At 55.9% G+C, this 20615-nt stretch overlaps 1 protein-coding gene across 8 annotated transcripts in view; it reads right to left on the bottom strand.

Moving 5' to 3' along the window:
- KDM4B (lysine demethylase 4B) overlaps nucleotides 1-20615 on the bottom strand; it is a 184620-nt gene that overhangs the window by 117224 nt on the left and 46781 nt on the right. For all 8 annotated transcript variants that reach the window (XM_055251366.2, XM_055251324.2, XM_055251365.2 and 5 more), the window contains exons 2-3: nucleotides 19365-19447; nucleotides 2065-2230 (exon numbers count right to left, since the gene is read on the bottom strand). In XM_055251366.2, the coding sequence (XP_055107341.2) occupies nucleotides 2065-2205 (141 nt within the window). In that variant the 5' untranslated portion in view covers nucleotides 2206-2230; nucleotides 19365-19447. The remainder of the gene's footprint in view (nucleotides 1-2064; nucleotides 2231-19364; nucleotides 19448-20615) is intronic.

Raw genomic sequence — 20615 nt, 5'->3', positions numbered from 1 at the left:
CGGCAGCAGCCCCCACCGTTCTGACCCGGACACAGGTGTGCTGTCATTCCCACTTTGTCATGGTGTGTTACAGGCAAAAATCCAGCTTGGTGGCGCACACCTGTGGTCCCAGCTACTCGGGAAGCTGAGGCTGAAGGATTGCTTGAGCCCAGGAGGTCAAGGCTGCAGTGAGCCATGATCGCACCACTGCACCCCAGCACCCCAGCCTGAGACCCCATCTCAAAACAGAAAAAAACATCCATCTTGGGGGGGAAGAAAAGACGGTGTGAGACTGCTTCCCTCACTCTACAGCTCGGAGACAAAGAGATCACAATGCGAGTCTGACACCGAAGGATCACTAGCAGAGAGATGAAGGCTAATGACAAAATCCACCAAAACCAGGGAGTGGAGGGAGGCGCAGGGCAGAGGAGGCCAGGAGAGGCAGGAGGCCTCAGTGCTCAGCAAACTGCGGCCCTCTGGCCAAATCAGCCCCTTCCTGCTTCTGTATAGCCTTTGAGTTAAGAAGTCTTTTGTTTGTTTGTTTTCATTTTTAAGTGGTTGGGGGAAAATAAAACAGAAGATGATTTCAGGACATGTGAAAACAATATGCGTTTGCCCTCCAGCATCCAGGAATAATGTTGCATTGGCACAGGGCTGTGCACTTTCATTCACAAGGGGTCTGGTTGCTCTTTCTGGCTCACAGAGCCTAGGCATTCACTCTCTGGCCGTGTGTAGAGAGTGCTCGCCGACCCCTGGCCTAACTGAGGAAGAACAGCGATAGTCAAACAGCAGGCAACTGGAAGAACCCAAGATGCAAAGATGATTCATCTTCCAAACTGAGGGATGAGCACTGCTCAAACAGGCTCACATCCGAACACAGAGACTCACGGACCACGGCAGCCACCTTCAGAGCTGTGAAACGTGCAGCACGAACTTTTAAGTTTGTTTTGTTTTGTGAGACAGAATCTTCCTCTGTCGTCCAGGCTGGAGTGCAGTGTCGCAATTTCAGCTCACTGCAGCCTCAACCTCCCTGGCTCAAGTGATCCTCCTGCCTCAGCCTCCCAAGTAGCTGGGACCACAGACATGTACCAACACCACACCTGGCTCATTTTTGTATTTTTAGTAGAGATGGGGTCTCACTGTGTTGGCCAGGTTGGTCTTGAACTCCTGGCCTCAAGCAATCCTCCCGCCTCAGCCTCCCAAAATGCTGGGATTATAGGCTTGCGCCACCATGCCCAGCCGAGCAGCATGGTACTGAACATACTCAGCACGCGGGGTTCAGGGGTCTGCTGTGTGTATTCATGTACACACACACACAATCACACGTGCACGATATGCCAGGAGAGAGAGAGAGAACCAATAACAGTGCTGCTTCCAGGGAGAGGGTGGGGGGCTGGGTCGGGACAGGGAGGAGGCTCCTGGTCACTATCTACCTGCGCTGTCGCACTGTTTGAGTTTTCTTGACCCAGCCACTCTGCCATCTCAAAAAGATTGTTTTTGGTTTGGTCTGATTTGGTTTTTGAGACAGGGTCTTGCTCTGCTGCCTGGGCAGGAGCACAGTAGCACAGTCATAGCTCACTGCAGCCTCTAATTCCTAAGCTCAAGCAATCCTCCTGCCTCACCCTCCCAAACAGCTGGGAGCACAGGCATGAACCACCATACCCAGCTTCAAAACAAATTGTTTTACTAGGAAAGTAAGGCCTTCCTGGGCACTGAACACCCCTGGAAGGCTTCCTGGACTCCTGATATCCCTCAGTGAGACGCCAGCTCACGGCCAGAACAACCTGGTGCCCCACTGCCCCTGGACTTCACTGCAGTGTGGCTGTGTGTCCTCACCACCCCCTGCCAGCTCCCTGGAGCCAGGGCCTGCACAGGCCACTTCTCAACTCCAGTGCCTAGAATGGTGCCTGGCACACTGTTGGAACTCCACAAACAGGAGCTGGTAAACGAGCTGGGAGTGGCCCCGAAACACATTCCACATGCACAGGCCTCGCCTGTGGGGCCGGCTGAGCTGGGACCCAGGATGTCCGCAGGCCCACGGCGCAGGCTGATGGAGGGCCGCGCTGGGGCCAGGATGTCACCCACCTTGGCCAGGCCCGCCCGGTGGGCTCCCTGCGACTCTATGTAGGCCACGTATTTGTTGAAGTCTTTAAATTCTTCCATGGTTGGGCGAAACGTCATGATTTTACAGCTGGGGTTCTGGGCGCCGTGGTCCTCAGACCCCATGGCTGCAGCTGTGCGGGAAGCACACCTGTGGAGGAAGACGAGAGAGGGTGAACCAGCGGTGCCGCCACGCCCGGCCCTTGGAGCCCGTCCTCCCTCAGAACGGAGCGTGCTAAAAATACCGCGGCCACCAGGAGGACAAAGGTGGCTGGGCCCTCGCACCTGAGCGAGGGCAGGAGAGAAAACCACGAGCAGCCTCGTCACTCTGCTGAGCATAAAAGGCACGAGGGCTGCAGCTAACGAGAAGCAGAGGCGTCCTAGTTTCTAAGGCCGAGGTGACACCGGGAGCCAGTGCGCTAATTTTAAGTGGGGCCTCGGAGAGAGGCTTACGTATCAGGGATGCCACAGGTGTGTCAGCATCCGCTGCACATCAGTCTCTCTGCTCTGAGCCAGATCCGCATGAGAGACCGCGGTACCTGCGGGTTTTCGAAGGTAAGGGGGGCCATGGGCGAGGGTCACACGCTCAAGGGCAGGGGCACCCACCCCTCAGAGCAGGCCCGTGGGTCACAGGGGGCTGGCTGGCTGGCTGCTTCCAGCAGAACTCAGGCCCCAGCAAGAACCTTGACCCAGGAGAGCAGCAGGCCTGCCCAGGACGGCTCATTTCCTGCCATCATAGCTGCCCAGAGCCACGTGGGTCATAAACCAGCCCACCAGCCCCGTACAGAACAGGGAATCGCAGCTGAGTCTCCAGGCCAAGTGATTCACTGACGGCACCCACCTGGAAACGTCGGAGTCAGACTGTCCTCTCCACGGAGGCTGCGGGCGGCAGCGGCTCCCTCCTGCCCCAGGTGTTGCAGGGTGGAAACTGATAGCCCACCCCAACCAGGAAGGGATTTCGATAACAGACTCTGGGGAAGGGTCCTCCTTGGCAGGTTCAAGTCTCCAAAGGCAGAAAGACGACAGAATCCCTCTAGGATTCGGAAATAAGGACCCAAGTCCACACAAACCCAAAAACTTAGAAAAAACTTAACAAAATCCACCTCCCCACCCTGTGACCCCCAAAGTGATCTAGAGCGTGAAGGAAGCAAGGCAGGGAGCCGCCCAGGCAGTCCCAGGAGCGGGGTTCCCAGCCACCAAGGCGCAGCCACCTGCTCCTGAAGGCGCTCCCCACTGAGGGCACTAGAGGGCAGCACGCACCCAGGAATCCGAGCAGGACAGCAGGGAGGCCCCAGCTAGACTTGCACCGGCGTCCAGAACCCTCCATTCTGACAAAAGCAAAGCCGAGGTCGCCCCCCGGCCTCCCCCTACTGCCTTGGGTCCACCCCATACCCCGCCTGCAGCACACAGGGCTGATACCCAGCGCTGAGCCCCAGCCCTGATGTCACATCCCCGGCTGGGCTGCTGCTGAGACCCTCACTGTGTTTGACAAAACCCCACAGCTCCAAGCCCACGTGGGCTGAGGCCCTGCCCGCCACCCTTGCTCTGTGCAGAGTCCTCGAGGCTTCTCCCATGGGGCAGCCGCAAAGCCAGTGTCTGCACAGGAGGCCCCGAGTGCACTGTGGACGGCATGTGACCACGTGCAGCCTAGGAATGTAGACTAGACGGTCACAGTGTGTGTAAAGGCAGGGTGCCTGTCACAGTCACCAGAGCTGCCTGTGCCTAGAGACCAGCCTCTGACTGCGCGGGGCCTCCCAGGCCACCACACTGTCCCAGCAGGCCGCTCGCCCACAGCCAGGGCCCAGTAACTAATCCTCACCTGCGACCCCGCCAGCCCCACAGGCCCCAGGATCCCCCCAACGCTGCACGTGCCCTCCCGCTCTCACCCGGACATGGCCATGTAGTGTTTACCCAGGGCCTGCGCACTGTCCCCAGGGAGCCACCAGCTCAGAGGGAGCAGAGGCCACAGCTGGACCACTGTGGGACCCTCAGTGCCGGCCTGAGCTGGGCCAGTGGCCACGATGGGAGCTGCCAAGGCACCTGTCAGGGCAGTCCTCTGGGAGGACTGGGTGGCAGAACGTGGTCACCTCAGGCCTCCCACTGGTCCCCAGCCCTCAGAGGCCAGGCAAAAGGCCTGAGGCCGTCCCTGGATCTGCCACAAACAGTGCCCAGATGCGGTGGTGGCCGCAGTGGTCCCCACATCAGCACTTACTGGGTCCCTGGCCCTGCTCTGTGCATCACAGGTGGTGACATGGTCGACTGAGCTTACTGAGGAGGCACAGAGGCCCACGAGGGGCAGTCGTGGGCCTAGGCCACACGGCACACAGCTGGGCCACATGCTATGCCAGGGTGCTGCCATGACCGCATGAGTCTCCCCCTGAGCTTTGGCAGCTGGTGGAGGCGCTGGGACCCACGTGCACCCAGCAGCCCCCGTCCCTGGCTGCCTCTCTGCAGGCCGGCGCACACATGGCCACTTCCTGCCTCCCTGTAACCCACTGCAAGGGCCATCAGCTCCCAAGAAACCCTCAAGTAAGTCTTGTGAGGGGCTGGCCCACCCCCTCTGCAGGCTCTGACCTCCAGGTCATCAAAGCCCACCTGCCCCACAGGACTGGCCACAGGGTGACCTATGCAGTATGGGGCCTGCCACACTCTCATGTCCCCCAGACCAGCTGGGCCCAGGAAGGACAGGGCCTGGGGCAGGGCTGGATGGCCCAAGGGATGCCTCAAACTCGTGCTCTGTACGACAGGAAACGCTAGGCATGGTGATGCACACCTGTGGTCCCAGTTACATGGGACGCAGAGGCAGGAGGATCACTCTAGCCTGGGAGGTCGAGGCTTCAGTGAGCTGTGATTGTGCCACTGCACTCCAGCCTGGGTGACAGAGATCCTGTCTCAAAAAATAGATAAATAAATAATAAAAAGGGGGGCTCCCCACAAGGTGGCTCATCTGAAAAGCACGTGGCCACAGCTGCCAGCAGCACACCCTGCAGTGTCAGGTGACAAAAGCCCATGGCAGGTTACGCATCAAAACTCATGTTGGGGAGACCCAGACAGCCCTTCCATCTGGACGGTGGAGCTGTGACACCGGGAGCCACTCTCAGCACAGGTGCTCAGGCACTTCACCCACCACCGCCGCCTAGGGGCAACTTGGTGCACTTTTTTAAAAACTATTGTTTTCTGAGACAGCGTCTGGCTCTGTCGCCCAGGCTGGAATGCAGTGGCACGGTCACGGTTCACTGCAGCCTCAACCTCCTGGGCTCAAGCCATCCTCCCGCCTCAGCCTCCCAACTAGCTGGGACCACAGGTGTGCGCCACCACAGCTGGCTAATTTCTGTACTTTTTGTAGAGACGGGGTCTTGTCATGTTGCCCCAGCTGCTAATAAACGCCTGGCCTGAAATGATCCTCCCGCCTTGGCCTCCCAAAGTGTTGACACTACAGGGATGAGCCATCACACCCAGCCATTTGTGCCTTTTGAAATGACATTGCTTAGGAGGTAAATCATAAAGAGGAAAACTAAAATCGTCCACAGTCCCCACACGCCATAACCTTGATGCATGTGCAACACAGCTAAACAGGGAAGAGGGAATTTACTGAAATGCAGCCCTGTGACTGACCTTCCAGGTCACCAGGAATGTGGCACAAAAGACACAGGATGACTCGGGGGTGTCAGACACCCTGGAGGAGCCAAAGGAGCTGCCTGGCAACAGCGACATGCTCACAACGGTGCCACGCCAAGGAATGGGGCTCTCAACTCACAGGCAAAGACAAACAGCCCAATAAAAATGGGCCAAGGCTGGTGGGTGAGGTGGCTCATGCCTGTAATCCCAGCACTCTGGGAGGCCAAGGCAGGAAGATCACTTGAGGCCAAGAGTTTAACACCAGTATAAGCAACATAGTGAGACTCCGTCTCCATAAAAAATACAACAATTAGCCAGGTGTGGTGGTCTGCACCTGTACTCCCAGCTACTTGGGAGGGTGAGGCAGGAGAATCGCTTGAGCTGGGGAGGCAGAGGTTGCAGTGAGCCAAGATCGCACCACTGCACTCCAGCCTTCCAGCCTGGGCAACAGGAGCAAAACCCTGTCTAAAAAACAAGCAAAAAACAGGCCAGGGACTCGGGTAGACGGCTCTCCACAGTTGACAAATGGCCAATAAGCACATGAAAAGGTGCCCAGCAGCACTCAGCACCAGGGAAATGCAAATCAGAACCACCTCACACCCACCAGGATGCCAGAATCAGAACGACAGATGGTGACACTGTGGACGGGGTTGTGGAGAAATTGGGGCCCTCGAACACAGGCTGGCAGGACGGTGATGTGGGGCAGCTGCTCTGCAAGACAGCTTGGTGGTTCCTCGAAATGTCACATATAAATCACACTTGACCCAGCAATTCCACTCCTGGGTATCTGCCCAAGAGAAATGAAAACATCCGTCCACACAGAAACGTGTACACCATGTCCCCAGCAGCACAATTCCCAACAGCCAAAGGTGGAAACAACTCAGGTGTCCACCAATGGAAGAATGAATGAACACAACACAACACAGCCCACCCATGCGGTGGAATACGACACAGCCATGAAAAGGAACGAGGCTCTGACACAGGCGCCACATGGATGAACCTTGAGGACATCACAGTGAGAGAAGCCAGAAACAAAAGGCCGTGTGTTACACCCCAGGCTACAGGGCTTCTCTGTGGGGGGTGCAAATGTTCTCCACTGACTGTGGCCAGTGCGGTGGCTCGCACCTGTAATCCCAGAACTCTGGGGGGCTGAGGCGGGAGGGGTGCTGTAGCCCAGGAGTTCAACACCAGCCTAGGCAACATAGGGAAACCCCATCTCTACTAAAAGTTAAAATAAAAAATTAGCCAGGCATGGTGGTGCGTGCCTGCGTGCCTGCCAACTACTCAAAAAGCTGAGGCAGGAGGATCGCTTGAGGCCAGGATTTCGAGGCTGCAGGGAGCTATGACTGCACCCCTGCACTCCAGCCTCTGGGCAACAGAGCAAGACTCTGTCTCTAAAAAGTAAATGAATAAAAATAAAATCAAATTGTGATGATAGTTGCACAAGTTTTTGAATGTACTGAAAACTGTGGAACTGGACACTTTAAATGGGTGAACAAATGAGTGTGCAAATTATATCTAATAAAGCTCTTAGCAAAAAAATTAAAAAGAAGGCCGGGTACGGTGGCTCACGCCTGTAATCCCAGCACTTTGGGAAGCCAAGGTGGGCAGATTGCTTGAGGTCAGGAGTTCGTGACCAGCCTGGCCAGCATCATGAACCCCATCTCTACTTAAAAATATGAAAATTAGCCGGGTGTGGTGGTGGGCGCCTGTAGAAGAGAATTTCTTGAATCCGGGAGGCAGAGGTTGCAGTGAGCCAAGATTGTGCCATTGCACTCCAGTCTGGGTGACGAGAAACTCCATCTCAAAAAAAAAAAAAAAATTGAAAAGAGAGAGAAAGCGAGAGAGGAAGGATGATGGAAAGAAGAAAGAATAATGCTCTCCTGAACTCGCAAAAGAAGAGAGGAACCTGGCACTCTTCTCAGCTGAGAGAGGCCAAGGAGACAGCCCCAGCCACGCAAACGGCAGCTTCATCCCAGACCTTTTGTCTTGGGGACAGGCGGGGAGGCGTGGGAAACTGCCGGGTGTGAGCCGACACTATGGAGTGGTGGTGGGTTTCACGGTCACAGGGAGACACAACCTTCTTGTGATTTGGGGTGAGCGCCACAGTGCCTGCTGTCCATGTTTAGCAGCCCTGGCACAAACACACACGTGGAAACAGACGCAGGGCAACCATGCCGGCCTCCGCCTCTGCCGGCCTCTGCCTGGTGGCACCCCTGCACCTGCCGCTGCTCATAGGCTGCTGCCAGGCCCACTCTTCCTTGGAGACCCCTTTCTCTGTCTCCTGCTCACGGGACTCTGGGCCTCGGGGTGCCGTGAAGGCCTCAGCTGGGCCAAAGGAGGCCTCGGCTGCCCCGTGGTGTGACCTGGCTGGAGCCAGGCCAACATAGTTACCAACAACTGGGACCCTCGGGCCCTGCTCCCACTGCTCTGCCCCATCCTTGTAGAAGATTCTAGACAATAGCTAATGCTGCAGAAAGGGGGCGGCAGTCAGCTCCTATGGGGACACCAGGGCAGGGGTAGGGAGGGATTTTATTCTCAACTATTGTTTGAATTTCTCTCAGTACCATGCCAGCAAGTTTTTACAAAAGCAGTAAAGCTCGTGATATAAACTCAATTTCAAAACCACAAAACTGCCTTGTGCCCACTCTGTGCTGCCCCCAGCCTACCCCACCCTGACCCAGCCCATGGGCAGCTCTGAGCCAACTTGCCAGCCTCGGGAACCCAGGGCCCCAGAATCCTCCACCGCTGAGCAAATGTGCAGGCCCCACCACGTGCCAGGCAGAGTTTCGGTTCTGGAACGAAACGGGGCCCAATCTGGAGACTACTAATTAGCGACGTCACAGAGGGGCGAGCAAGAGCTTCAAAGACAAATGAAGGCCAGACATGGCAGCACACACCTGTGGTCCCAGTGCTCTGGGAGGCTGAAGTGGGACGATCGATTGAACTCAGGAGTTTGAGGCCGCAGTGAGCTGTGATCACATCACTATACTCCAGCCTAGGCAACGGAGCCAGACCATCTCAAAAAAATTTTAAGGCCGGGCATGGTGGCTCACGCCTGTAATCCCAGCACTTTGGGAAGCCGCATACATAGGGTCCGCAGATTCTACAGCTGCTCCTGGCTGGGGCACCGGAGAGGAAGCTGGCAGACCAGGGCAAACTCCTGGGCTTAGTGATCCTCTCACCTCGGCCTCCCAAAGTGCTGGGATTATAGGCGTGAGCCACCATGCCCTGTCCCTGGGTTTCTTCTTTATTCGGGGCTCAAGACATGGCCAACATGGTGAAACTCCATCTCTACTAAAAATACAAACATTAGCTGGGTGTGGCGGCAGGCGCCTGTAATCCCAGCTACTTGCGAGACTGAGGCAGGACAACTGCTTGAACCCAGGAGGCGGAGGTTGCACTGAGCCGAGATAGTGCCATTGCACTCCAGCCTGGGCGACGAGTGAAACTCTGTCTCAAAAAAATAAATAAATAAATAAGTAAAATAAAATGAATAAATAAATTTAAAAAAAAAAAGAAAAAGACAAATGAAGTTGGTTTGGGACCAAAGAGGTCTGGGCAGCAGCGGGGCCGCGTCTGGAAGTGACTGTCAAACACACAGGGGTGCAAGTTCTGGGAGGTCCAGGGCAGGAGGAAAGTCCAGGCAGAGGGAAGGACCCAGCGATGCCAGGGAAGAGCTAAGGCCCCAGAGGCCAGATGGCAGGGAGCGCAGAGAAGGCGGCAGGATCAAGGCTAGACCAGGGTGGGCCCTGGGGGCTGGGCTGGAAGGAGCCTGCCCTCCTGTGGGGTTGGACGGGAAGCCGACGGGTGGTTCAGAGCAAGGAGACACGATCCAACTGAAATTTCTAGAAAGCTCTCTCTGGCTCATCATGAAATTTCTAGAAAGTTCATCTCTGTGGGAAGTGGATGGCAGGCAGGGCTGGCTTCCAGGGCATGCAACCCCCATGGGTACCCCAGGTCCCACTCAGTTAAATACACAGTTTAAGGCCTGGCTGGCCCCATCTGAAGATTCTTCACGGTTTTAGCACAGGAACCCTGTGGGTTCATTTTACACAGGGTCTGCAGATTCTATAGCTGCTCCTGGCTGGGGCACCGGAGAGGAAGCTGAGAGACCAGGACAAACTCCTGGGCTTAGTGATCCTCTCATCTCGGCCTCCCAAAGTGCTGGGATTATAGGCGTGAGCCACCATGCCCTGTCCCTGGTTTCTTCTTTATTCGGGGCTCAAGACAGGCTTGGGTACCCTGGCCCCCAGCTTACCGTGAAAGCCGCTTAATCCAACCCAGCTCTCAAAATCTCTAACAACAAAAAAAGGCTCCCTTTCTCCCCTCTACTCATTTTGAGGCCCAAGCACAGCCTTTTGAGTAAACTATACACCACTGAATGACATGCTTCAAATGGGTGACTTGTATGGTTCGCAAACTATCAATAAAGCCTTTTTGTTTTTGTTTTTTGAGATGGAGTCTCGCTCTTGTCACCCAGGCTGGAGCGCGGTGGCACGATCTCGGCTCACTGCAACCTCCGTTTCCTAGGTTCAAGCAATTCTCCTGCTTGAGCCTCCTGAGTAGCTGGGATTGCAGGCACTCACCACCACGTCCAGCTAATTTTTGTATTTTTAGTAGAGACGAGGTTCACCATGTTGGTCAGGCTGGTCTCCAACTCCTGACCTCATGATCCGCCCACCTCGGCCTCCCAAAGTGCTGGAATTACAGGCATGAGCCACTGCGCCTGGCCTTAAAGCCTTTTTTTTAGGGCAGCTGTTTGTTCCAGGGACCTGCACACCATGGGCCAGGCCTGGCTCCTCAGCCCTCCTGCTGTGACCATGACATGGGACCAGCAGCTGCATCTTATGGGCGGCCCCACCCTAGCTGTCCTCGACAGCTCCTCTGCAACCTGGGAGAGGAACAAGTGAGAGGGGACGCTTCCGGCCGGGCTGAGCAGGGCCGCACGCTCCAGCCTGGGCTGCTCTCCTGATCGCTGACACACCGGGCCCAAGGACACCCTCCCGGGCTGCCACCCTCACCCTTCAGTCTTCAGATGCAGGGGCTTGGCAGGGGGCTTCAGGTGGGGACAGCCTGGCTGACCCCATCAGGCCTTCACCCCACCTGCACTGGCACTGCTGGGGCCAGGCTGGCATCCTGTCCACATGCCCCCAGGCCCCACAACGGCCCATGTCCCCAGGATCTGAGGACTCTCCTTGACCCAGAGTCCACTCTGGGATGGAAGAACTTGAAGGTGGGGCAGGATGCAGGGGTGTGGGCTCAAGGGCCACCCAAGAAACAGCCAGGTGATGGCTCTCAGTGGCCACACGCAGAAACTGATGACAAAGAATCGGTTTAAAAATAAGAAGACCAGGGGCAGGGGCTCACGCCTGTGACCCCAGCACTGTGGGAGGCCAAGGTGGGTGATCACTTGCTGCTAGGAGTTCAGGACGAGCCTGAACATAGCGTGACCCCATCTCTACAAAAAAATTTAAAAATCGGCCCGGCGTGGTGGCGCACGCCCAGCTACTCGGAGGCTGAGGCAGGAGGATTCCTTGAGCACAGGAGCTCGAGGATGCAGTAAGCCCAGATCGCACCACTGTACTCCAGCCAGGGACAGAGTGAGTCCCTATCTCAAAAAAAAAAAAAAAAAAATTCAAAAAGACAGTGCACAGTTTTTGAAAAGTATCAGGCCCTCCTCTGTGGGTAGGAAGTGTAGGGGCTCCCTCGGGCCCTCGTCCTCTTGTCCCACCCTCCTGCTCCCACTGTTCCCTGTCCCAGGAGGGGTGGGCATCAGGCAAAGCCCTACACTGCCCCAGTGAGTCCCAGCTGGTCCCTGTCCTGGGAGGGCTGGCCATCAGGTGAAGCCCCATGCCGCCCCAGTGAACCCCAGCCGGCCTCCAGCCCCTGTGCTGCCATCTCGCTGGGTTCCTGCTGCCAAAGCACGGTTCCCAGCAGGGACCGAGGACAGAGGAGCCCCGAGCCAGAAGGCCCAGGAGGAACCCGCGATGCAGCCAGGCTCCCAAGTGAAACCTGGCCACAGAGGCGGCACAAGAGCGCCCCTCGGCCCCAGCCCCGGGCATGTGGCCTGGCACCGCATCACCATGTCCCACGAGCAGCTCCAAATGCCTCCCCTGGCAAGACCGGGATTCACTTGTCTCTGGTCTGATCTACATAAAGGGCCCTCAGGCAGGAAAGAGAAAACCTTGGCACCAGAACGTTCTCTACTTCGTCCTACTCCAGAGAGCACCAGTGTGTGCCAGGTTCCCTCAGCTCAAGGCCCTTCCTCCACCTCCGCAGCCACAGCACAGCCTCTTCCAGCCTCTCTCTGACTCTCATCCTCCTGCCTCCTCTCATGAGGACCCGGTGAGGACATCGGGCTCCCCAGATCATCCCGGATCATCTCCCAGCTCAGGGTCCTTCACTCAGTCCCACCTGCGAAAAGTCCCTTTTGTCATTTAAGGTAATATATTAATGGGTTCCAGGGATTAAAATGTGGACATCTATGGGGACCATCATTCAGTCCACCATGACTGCCATGTGGAAACTGTACCATGCAAAGAAATAAGCATGCCTTGTACCCATAAAAACTACAAATTAAAACTTAAAAAAAAAGCACCAACCCCCATGTCCCTCCAAGCCCTCCCACCTGGAGACCACTCCTGCCCGGCACACCTCGGGTAAACTGAGCACCTCTGCCTGCGCTCACTCAGACAGGAGCACAGTTTCCAGAAAATCAGACAAGGGAGAGAGCTCTCCCAACCCAGTTCCCCCCCAACACCAACAGAGGCGGCGCTCCAAGAGGTGGGGCAGGAACAGCCGCGCATGGTCACAGAGCTAACTCCCAGGACCATCCGTGGGTTGGCCAGTGGCCTGACTGAGGCAGGTGGAATTGGGCTCCAGTTGCTGGCACCCCCAACGTCCTCAGTTGCCTCCTCCTGAGGCCTGGGCTCTGACAAGTGGGATTTCCAGGTCATGAGGTTTGCAGCTCGTTATTTCTTTAGACACTCAGGCCTAAGTGTGGTGAGCCAAGCAGACAGACCGGCCTCAAGACGAAGCCATGAGATGTGAGCCACACCTGAGCATGGTGGCCCTCGGGCGGAGGTCTTGTGCCCTGTGCCCTGCGTACCCAAGAGGGGTGGTATGAGGAAGGACAGGCACAAGACCCAGAGCACCTGGGGCCAGGCCTGGCCCTACCACTGATCCCCAGGAGACGAGGGACCAGGGCCGCACTCTCAGAGGGAACACAGGACTATCAGCACCCGGCCACGGGGCCCGCCTGTGCTGAATGAATGAGCCACAAACAAAACCCTCACAAGGAACGTGGCCCAAGTCACCACCTCCGGGCCACTCGACTCTGTCCATAATACCAGCAGTTTGATCCAAGCTCAACGCTCAGTCCTTCTACCCAAGGACCCCCAAACTGCAGAGGAGAAAACAAATGGACGATCACACATCGTCCCTGCTTGGGGGTCTATGGAAAGCAGACAGAGGCAAACGAAACATGCGTGCCAAGTCTCTTAAATTAAAAATCTGGCTGGGTGCGGTGGCTCACGCCTGTAATCCCAGCACTTTGGGAGGATGAGGCAGGCAGATCACGAGGTCAAGAGATCAAGACCATCCTGGCCAACACCGTGAAACCCCGTCTCTACTAAAAAAATACAAAAATTAGCTGGGCATGGTGGCGCGCTCCTGTAATCCCAGCTACTCAGGAGGCTGAGGCAGGAGAATCACTTGAACCCGGGAGGCGGAGGTTGCAGTGAGCCAAGATCACGCCACTGCACTCCAGTCTGGCAACAGAGCGAGACTCTCTCTCAAAAAAAAAAAAACAAAAACAAAAACTTGTGCCAGGCCTGCACTCTATCTACTCTTTCCCTTCAGTGTTTGTTTTTGATTTTATTTTTTGAAACAGGGTCTTGCTGTATCGCCCAGGCTGGAGTGCAGTGGCACAATCACAGCTCACTGCAGCCTGGAACTCCTGGGCTCAAGCCATCCTCCCGCCCCACAGGTGCATGCCACCACACCCAAGTACTTTTTGTATTTGTTTTGTAGAGACCAGGTCTCACCATGTTGCCCAGGCTGGTCTTGAACTACGGGCTCAAGCAATCAAGGCCACCCACCTTGGCCTCCCAAAGTGCTGGGGTTACAGGCAAGAGCTGCCATGCCCAGCCTAGCATTTGTTTTAATTAAAAGAAAAAACAAAAGATGCCCTCCTGGTCATGACACTCCCCAAAACGGCACATGATGTCAGAGTGGCCCCACCCCAGGAGCTGGAGGACACAGGGCTGCCCGCAGCTGAGGTGTTTTCTTTCTTTTTTTTTTTTTTTGAGACAGTTTCACTATTTCACCCAGGTGGAGTGCAGTGGTGCGATCTCGGCTTACTGCAACCTCTGCCCCCAGGTTCAAGCAATTCTCCTGCCTCAGCCCCCTGAGTAGCTGGGATTATAGACGCATGCCACCACGTCTGGCTAATTTTTGTATTTTTAGTCGAGACGGGGTTTCACTATGTTAACCAGGCTGGTCTTGAACTCCTGACCTCAGGTGATCCGCCTGCCTCGGCCTCCCAAAGTGCTGGGATGACAGGCGTGAGCCACCGCACCTGGCCAGTCAGGGGTGTTTTCTATCAGCCCCCAGCCAACACCTATCCGTGCACACAGACAGAAAGCGAGGTGTTCAAGGTGTGCTTTTTTACAGAGTAGGAAAAGTTACGAGGCCTGAACAACGAAACGTAGCAAACTAAGAGGAAGAAACCATCACGATTCAATACTCAAGCCAACAGCCGAGGCATGGGAAGCAGGCAGGAGGAGAGGCCGACTCGCAGCTGCCGTGGGACCCCCTTCCCCCGGCGCCCGCAGCCCGGCTTCCTCTGGGCACCAAGCGACAGCTCCAGCGTCGAAATGGAGAAAGTGAGCAACTATTCTGAGAGACTTTTCCAAGACCAGAGGCAGCCCTCATGCACGGCTGGTGGGAATGTTGAAGGGTGCAGCCGCCGTGGAGACGGGCAGGCGATTCCTGAGAAGGTTAAACAGAATGTACCCTTGGACCCGCGATTCCACACCCAGGTGTCCATCCAAGGGAAATGAAAATGCATGTTCACAGCAACACCTGCACACCAACGTCCACACCAACACCTGCACACCAACACCCCCACACCAACACCTGCACACCAACACCCACACACCAACATCCAAACACCTGCACACCACCCACACCAACACCCACACCCACACACCAACATCTGCACACCAACACCCACACACCAACACCTGCACACCAACACCCACACCAACACCTGCACACCAACACCCACACCAACACCCACACCCACACACCAACACCTGCACACCAACACCCACACCAACACCTGCACACCAACACCCACACACCAACACCTGCACACCAACACCCACACCAACACCTGCACACCAACACCCCCACACCAACACCTGCACACCAACACTCGCACACCAACATCCAAACACCTGCACACCACCCACACCAACACCCACACCCACACAACACCTGCACACCAACACCCACACACCAACACCTGCACACCAACACCCACACCAACACCTGCACACCAACACCCACACCAACACCCACACCCACACACCAACACCTGCACACCAACACCCACACACCAACACCTGCACACCAACACCCACACCAACACCTGCACACCAACACTCGCACACCAACACTCGCACACCAACATCCAAACACCTGCACACCAACACCCACACCAACACCCACACCCACACCAACACCTGCACACCAACACCCACACACCAACACCTGCACACCAACACCCACACCAACACCTGCACACCAACACCCACACCAACACCCACACCCACACACCAACACCTGCACACCCACACCCACACACCAACACCTGCACACCAACACCCACACCAACACCTGCACACCAACACCCACACACCAACACCTGCACACCAACACCCACACCAACACCTGCACACCAACACCCACACCAACACCCACACCCACACCAACACCTGCACACCAACACCCACACACCAACACCCGCACACCAACACCCACACCAACACCTGCACACCAACACCCACACCAACACCTGCACACCAACACCCACACCAACACCTGCACACCAACACCCACACACCAACACCTGCACACCAACACCTGCACACCAACACCTGCACACCAACACCCACACCAACATCCAAACACCTGCACACCACCCACACCAACACCCACACCCACACACCTGCACACCAACACCCACACCAACACCTGCACACCAACACCTGCACACCAACACCTGCACACCCACACACCAACACCTGCACACCAACACCCACACCAACACCTGCACACCAACACCCACACACCAACACCTGCACACCAACACCCACACCAACACCTGCACACCAACACCCACACACCAACACCTGCACACCAACACACCAACACCTGCACACCAACACCTGCACACCAACACCTGCACACCAACACCCACACCAACATCCAAACACCTGCACACCACCCACACCAACACCCACACCCACACACCTGCACACCAACACCCACACCAACACCTGCACACCAACACCTGCACACCAACACCCACAGCAGCACCTGCACACCAACACCTGCACACCAACACCTGCACACCAACACCTGCACACCAACGTCCACAGCACCTGCACACCAACGTCCACAGCACCTGCACACCAACGTCCACAGCACCTGCACACCAACACCCGCACACCAACACCTGCACACCAACGTCCACAGCACCTGCACACCAACACCAACACCCGCACACCAACACCTGCACACCAACGTCCACAGCACCTGCACACCAACACCCGCACACCAACACCTGCACACCAACGTCCACAGCACCTGCACACCAACACCTGCACACCAACACCTGCACACCAACACCTGCACACCAACGTCCACAGCACCTGCACACCAACGTCCACAGCACCTGCACACCAACGTCCACAGCACCTGCACACCAACACCCGCACACCAACGTCCACAGCAGCACCTGCACACCAACGTCCACGGCAGCACGACTCCCAACAGCCAGAGAGGAGGCCACACGAACGCCCATCGGCAGGCGCCACACAGAGCAGAACGCGACTCAGCCATGAAATGGAGCGAGGCTCTGACGCAGGCCACAGAGTGGATGAACTCTGAGGATGTGGCACTCAGTGAGAGACTGCAGGCACAAAAGGCCACACAGTGCATGATCCCATTTCTACGAGATGTCCAGGACAGGCCCGTCCACAGAGGCAGGAAGGGGATGCCTGGTTTCGGGGTGTGGGGGCAGGATGGGGAGCGACTGCTGAGGGGGACAGAGCTTCCTCTGGGACAATGAGATACTCCGGAATTGGTGATGCTGCCCAGCCCTGCGAGCGCACCAACGACCTCCAAACTGTATCCTTTAAAGAGTGAATATGATGTATGTGAATTTCATCTCAGTAAAAGTTAACTTTTACAAAGTGAAGGCAGCCTATCTGGGGACCTGCCAAACCACAGCAAGCCCACATGGTTTGCCCTGAGCTCCTCCTCTCCTTCAGCTCCAGGCCTTCGGAAGCAGGAGCCTCGCTCCCTTACTCCTGTCTCGTGTGCTCTCCCCGAGGATTTTCTAGCACTGGTTGCTGCACTCAGCACCTTCAGATATAAAGTGGGTTTATCAAGGGCTATGTGGTGAACTACGGCAGTATGAGCTGACTCACGCCTGTGACCCCAGCACACTGGGAGGCTGAGGTGGGAGGATCACTTGAGGCCAGGAATTTGAGACCAGCCTGGGCAACACAGTCTCTACAAAAAATAAAAAAATTAGCCACGTAGTCCCGGCTATTCAGGAGGCTGAGGCGGGAGGATCCCTTGAGCCCAGGAGGTGGAGGCTGCAGTGAGCTATGATCACACCACTGCACTCCAGCCTGGGTGACAGAGCGAGACCCTGCCTCAAAAAAATAAAGCTAACTGGCCGGGCGTGGTGGCTCACGCCTGTAATCCCAGCACTTTGGGAGGCCGAGGTGGGTGGATCACGAGTCAGGAGATGGAGACCATCCTGGTTAACACTGTGAAACCCCATCTCTACTGAAAATACAAAAAATTAGCTGGGCGTGGTGCTACTCGGGAGGCTGAGGCAGGAGAATGGCGTGAACCCGGGAGGTGGAGCTTGCAGTGAGCTGAGATCGCGCCACTGCACTCCAGCCTGGGTGACAGAGCGAGACTCTGTCTCCAAAAAAATAAAAATAAATAAATAAATAATAAAGCTAACTGATAGAGCAAGTTGCTTACTTGGTTTGTGCTATGTTAATTTTGGTACAAAGAAAACAGCTGAGTTTTAGAAAATTGACCGTCTTGTAACGAAGCAGAAACTTGAAGGGTAAAAGCAAGATTTCAGGAGGCACAGACAGACCTGCCAATTTCCAAACCAAGTCACCAAGAGACTCGTCCATCCAGCCCCGGCCAGCAGTAAGTTAACCTGGACAAGAGGGGGCGCATGGTTTTCTGCACAGGACCAGACAGGAAATATCTCCAGGTGCGCAGGCCACGCCCTCTGTTCCAGTTATTCACTTCTCCCACTGTGCGGAGAAGGCAACCAGGGACAATGCACAGGCAAATGGACACAGCCACGTGCCAATAAAACTTTATTTACAAAAACAGGGGGCCAGATTGGGTCCAGGGGCCATAGTTTGCCAACCACGTGCCCAGAGCCTCTTCCTTTACACTTTATGCCTTTCCAAGGGAGGCTGGGCTCTACCATCCTCCTCAAGGTCCTAATCGTGGCAGAACAGAAAAGGCACCCACAAATGACTCAAGGGCCCCAGCTCAAGTCCACACTTGCCCTCGTTAGCTACAAGGGGCCCTGGATGGGCGCCTTCCTCCCTCTGCACAGGGAAGTGGCACAGAATCCAAGGGTGACGCCGCACGAGGCAGCCTTTCCCCGGTGCTCTGCTGGCCACCGCTGCCACTGCCACTGCCACCTCCGCCTTGACGGGAGGACATTGCACTGCTCATCCCACATTTGACACCCTCTGCTGGGACACCCGGGCCCTGTGGGTGTGGCCAGAAGGGATGAGGTCATTCTCTCTCTTCTCCTGAGTGGTCCCCCTGGGCTGCCACCAGAGGCACCTCTTTAAGCCCGCCGTCCTTGGCTTATAAGAAAGGCACAAGAAAAGGAACTAAACCTGGGGCGGCCGGGTGGTGGAACTATCTCAAAGGCATTTAAAAAGGAGTCTCCCACTTTTAGAGACCCCTGCTCTAACTGCCCCCCACTTCTGATAGTGCGTGGGGGAACGCCCCATGAGCTCAGATGTCCCCAGGGCCGATGCAGACAGGGTAGTGGGTCCTGGGAAACCCCAGTGTCACCCGAAATGCAGGAGGAGCCGCAGCTTTTGCGGTTTCTAGAAGTGAGGGTCAGGAGGTTCGATGCCGAAGGGCGAGATGCAAGCCTAAAGCAGACAGGCTTCATGAAGAAACTTGCAGAAGAACCTCCCTACCACGGCCCGCACGCTCCTGTCTAAGCACAGCTCGCGCCTGGACGTCCCGGGAATTCACAGCCGGGCAGGCCACCACCTTCTCCCTGGCGGGCCACCCAGGGAAGAGGCCACAGCCTTCCAGTCCCTGGTCCTGTGGGGCCACCTGGGGGCCGGGCCTGTGTTACTTACTTCTGGATGGCGAGGTTCCTGGGCGGAGATGCTCCAAAAATTCGCTAGGATTTGTCAGGTGCCTCCAGCAACGGTGATGCTTCCTAAAACATGCAAATAAAAGCATGATTAACTAAATTGATTGCACGCTCAAGTTTTAATTCTAAATTCGACTCCCACCAGCTGCACGCAGCCCGAGGACGCTTGCCTTTATTCAGATTTTCCACATTCTTGTCAATTTTTAACAACACAAAAATTCATAACTATAAGCACTTTACCCAGTCAAGTTTTCCAATGAGGGCCCATTTTAAGCTTAGCTCCTAAAAACCAGGGGCCAAGGCAGCGAGAGTAACCGTGAACAGTCAAATGAAACCAAAGAAGCTTCTGGAGGCCTTAACACGCAGACAGCTACTGAGAGATTTTCAAGAAGTTTTGCTTCCTCTAAGGGGAAAAGTGCAGAAAATGCACCCAGTTTTTCCCCCACCCCCCAACACCAAGAGACAGAGCACAGGGAGAGAGGGAGGCAGGGGCTGTGACTGCACAGGGGCCAAGGCACAGCCCAGGTGTTGAACTTAGTCCTGGACACAGAGACAGTCAGACACTTGTAGGATGGATGCGGAACGGAACTCCAAACTTTGGATGTGACACCAAGACTTTTTTTTTTTTAAGAGACAAGGTCTCACTATAGTGTCCAGGCTGGTCTCAAGCTCCTGGCCTCAAGTGATCCTCCTGCCTTGGGTTCCCAAAGTACTGGGATTACAGGCATAAGCCACCACCCCGGCCAATATCAAGACTTTCATGGCAGAGTGCGGTGGCTGACATCTGGAATCCCAGCACTTTGGGAGGCCAAGGCAGGCAGATCAGCTGAGGTCAGGGGTTCCAGACCAGCCTGGTCAACATGGTGAAACATGGTGAAACCCTGTCTCTACTACAAATACAAAAATTAGCCGGGCGTGGTGATGTGCACCTGTAATCCCAGCTACTCAGGAGGCTGAGGCTTGAGAATCGCTTGAACCTGGAAGGTAGAGGTGCAGTGAGCCGAGATCACGCCATTGCGCTCCAACCTCAGTGACAGAGCAAGACTACGTCTAAGGAAAAAAAAGGACTTTCACAACCTGACCTGCAGCTCCCACTGGACTTGGCACCCCACCCACCTGGGGCTCGGTGGGTGCCCAGGCCTGCGAGCCTCGTCTCAGAGCTCCACTGGTGCTGGCTCTCAGCTCAGGCTGCCCTCTGCTTCCTTCTGCTCAGCTAATGCCAACTCTCACTTCA

The sequence above is a fragment of the Symphalangus syndactylus genome, chromosome 17 (genome assembly GCF_028878055.3).
Source record: "Symphalangus syndactylus isolate Jambi chromosome 17, NHGRI_mSymSyn1-v2.1_pri, whole genome shotgun sequence".
In the NCBI taxonomy this organism is placed as follows: domain Eukaryota; kingdom Metazoa; phylum Chordata; class Mammalia; order Primates; family Hylobatidae; genus Symphalangus; species Symphalangus syndactylus.
Note: the sequence above shows the minus strand (reverse complement) of the source record. Positions and strands in the feature narration are given on the sequence as shown.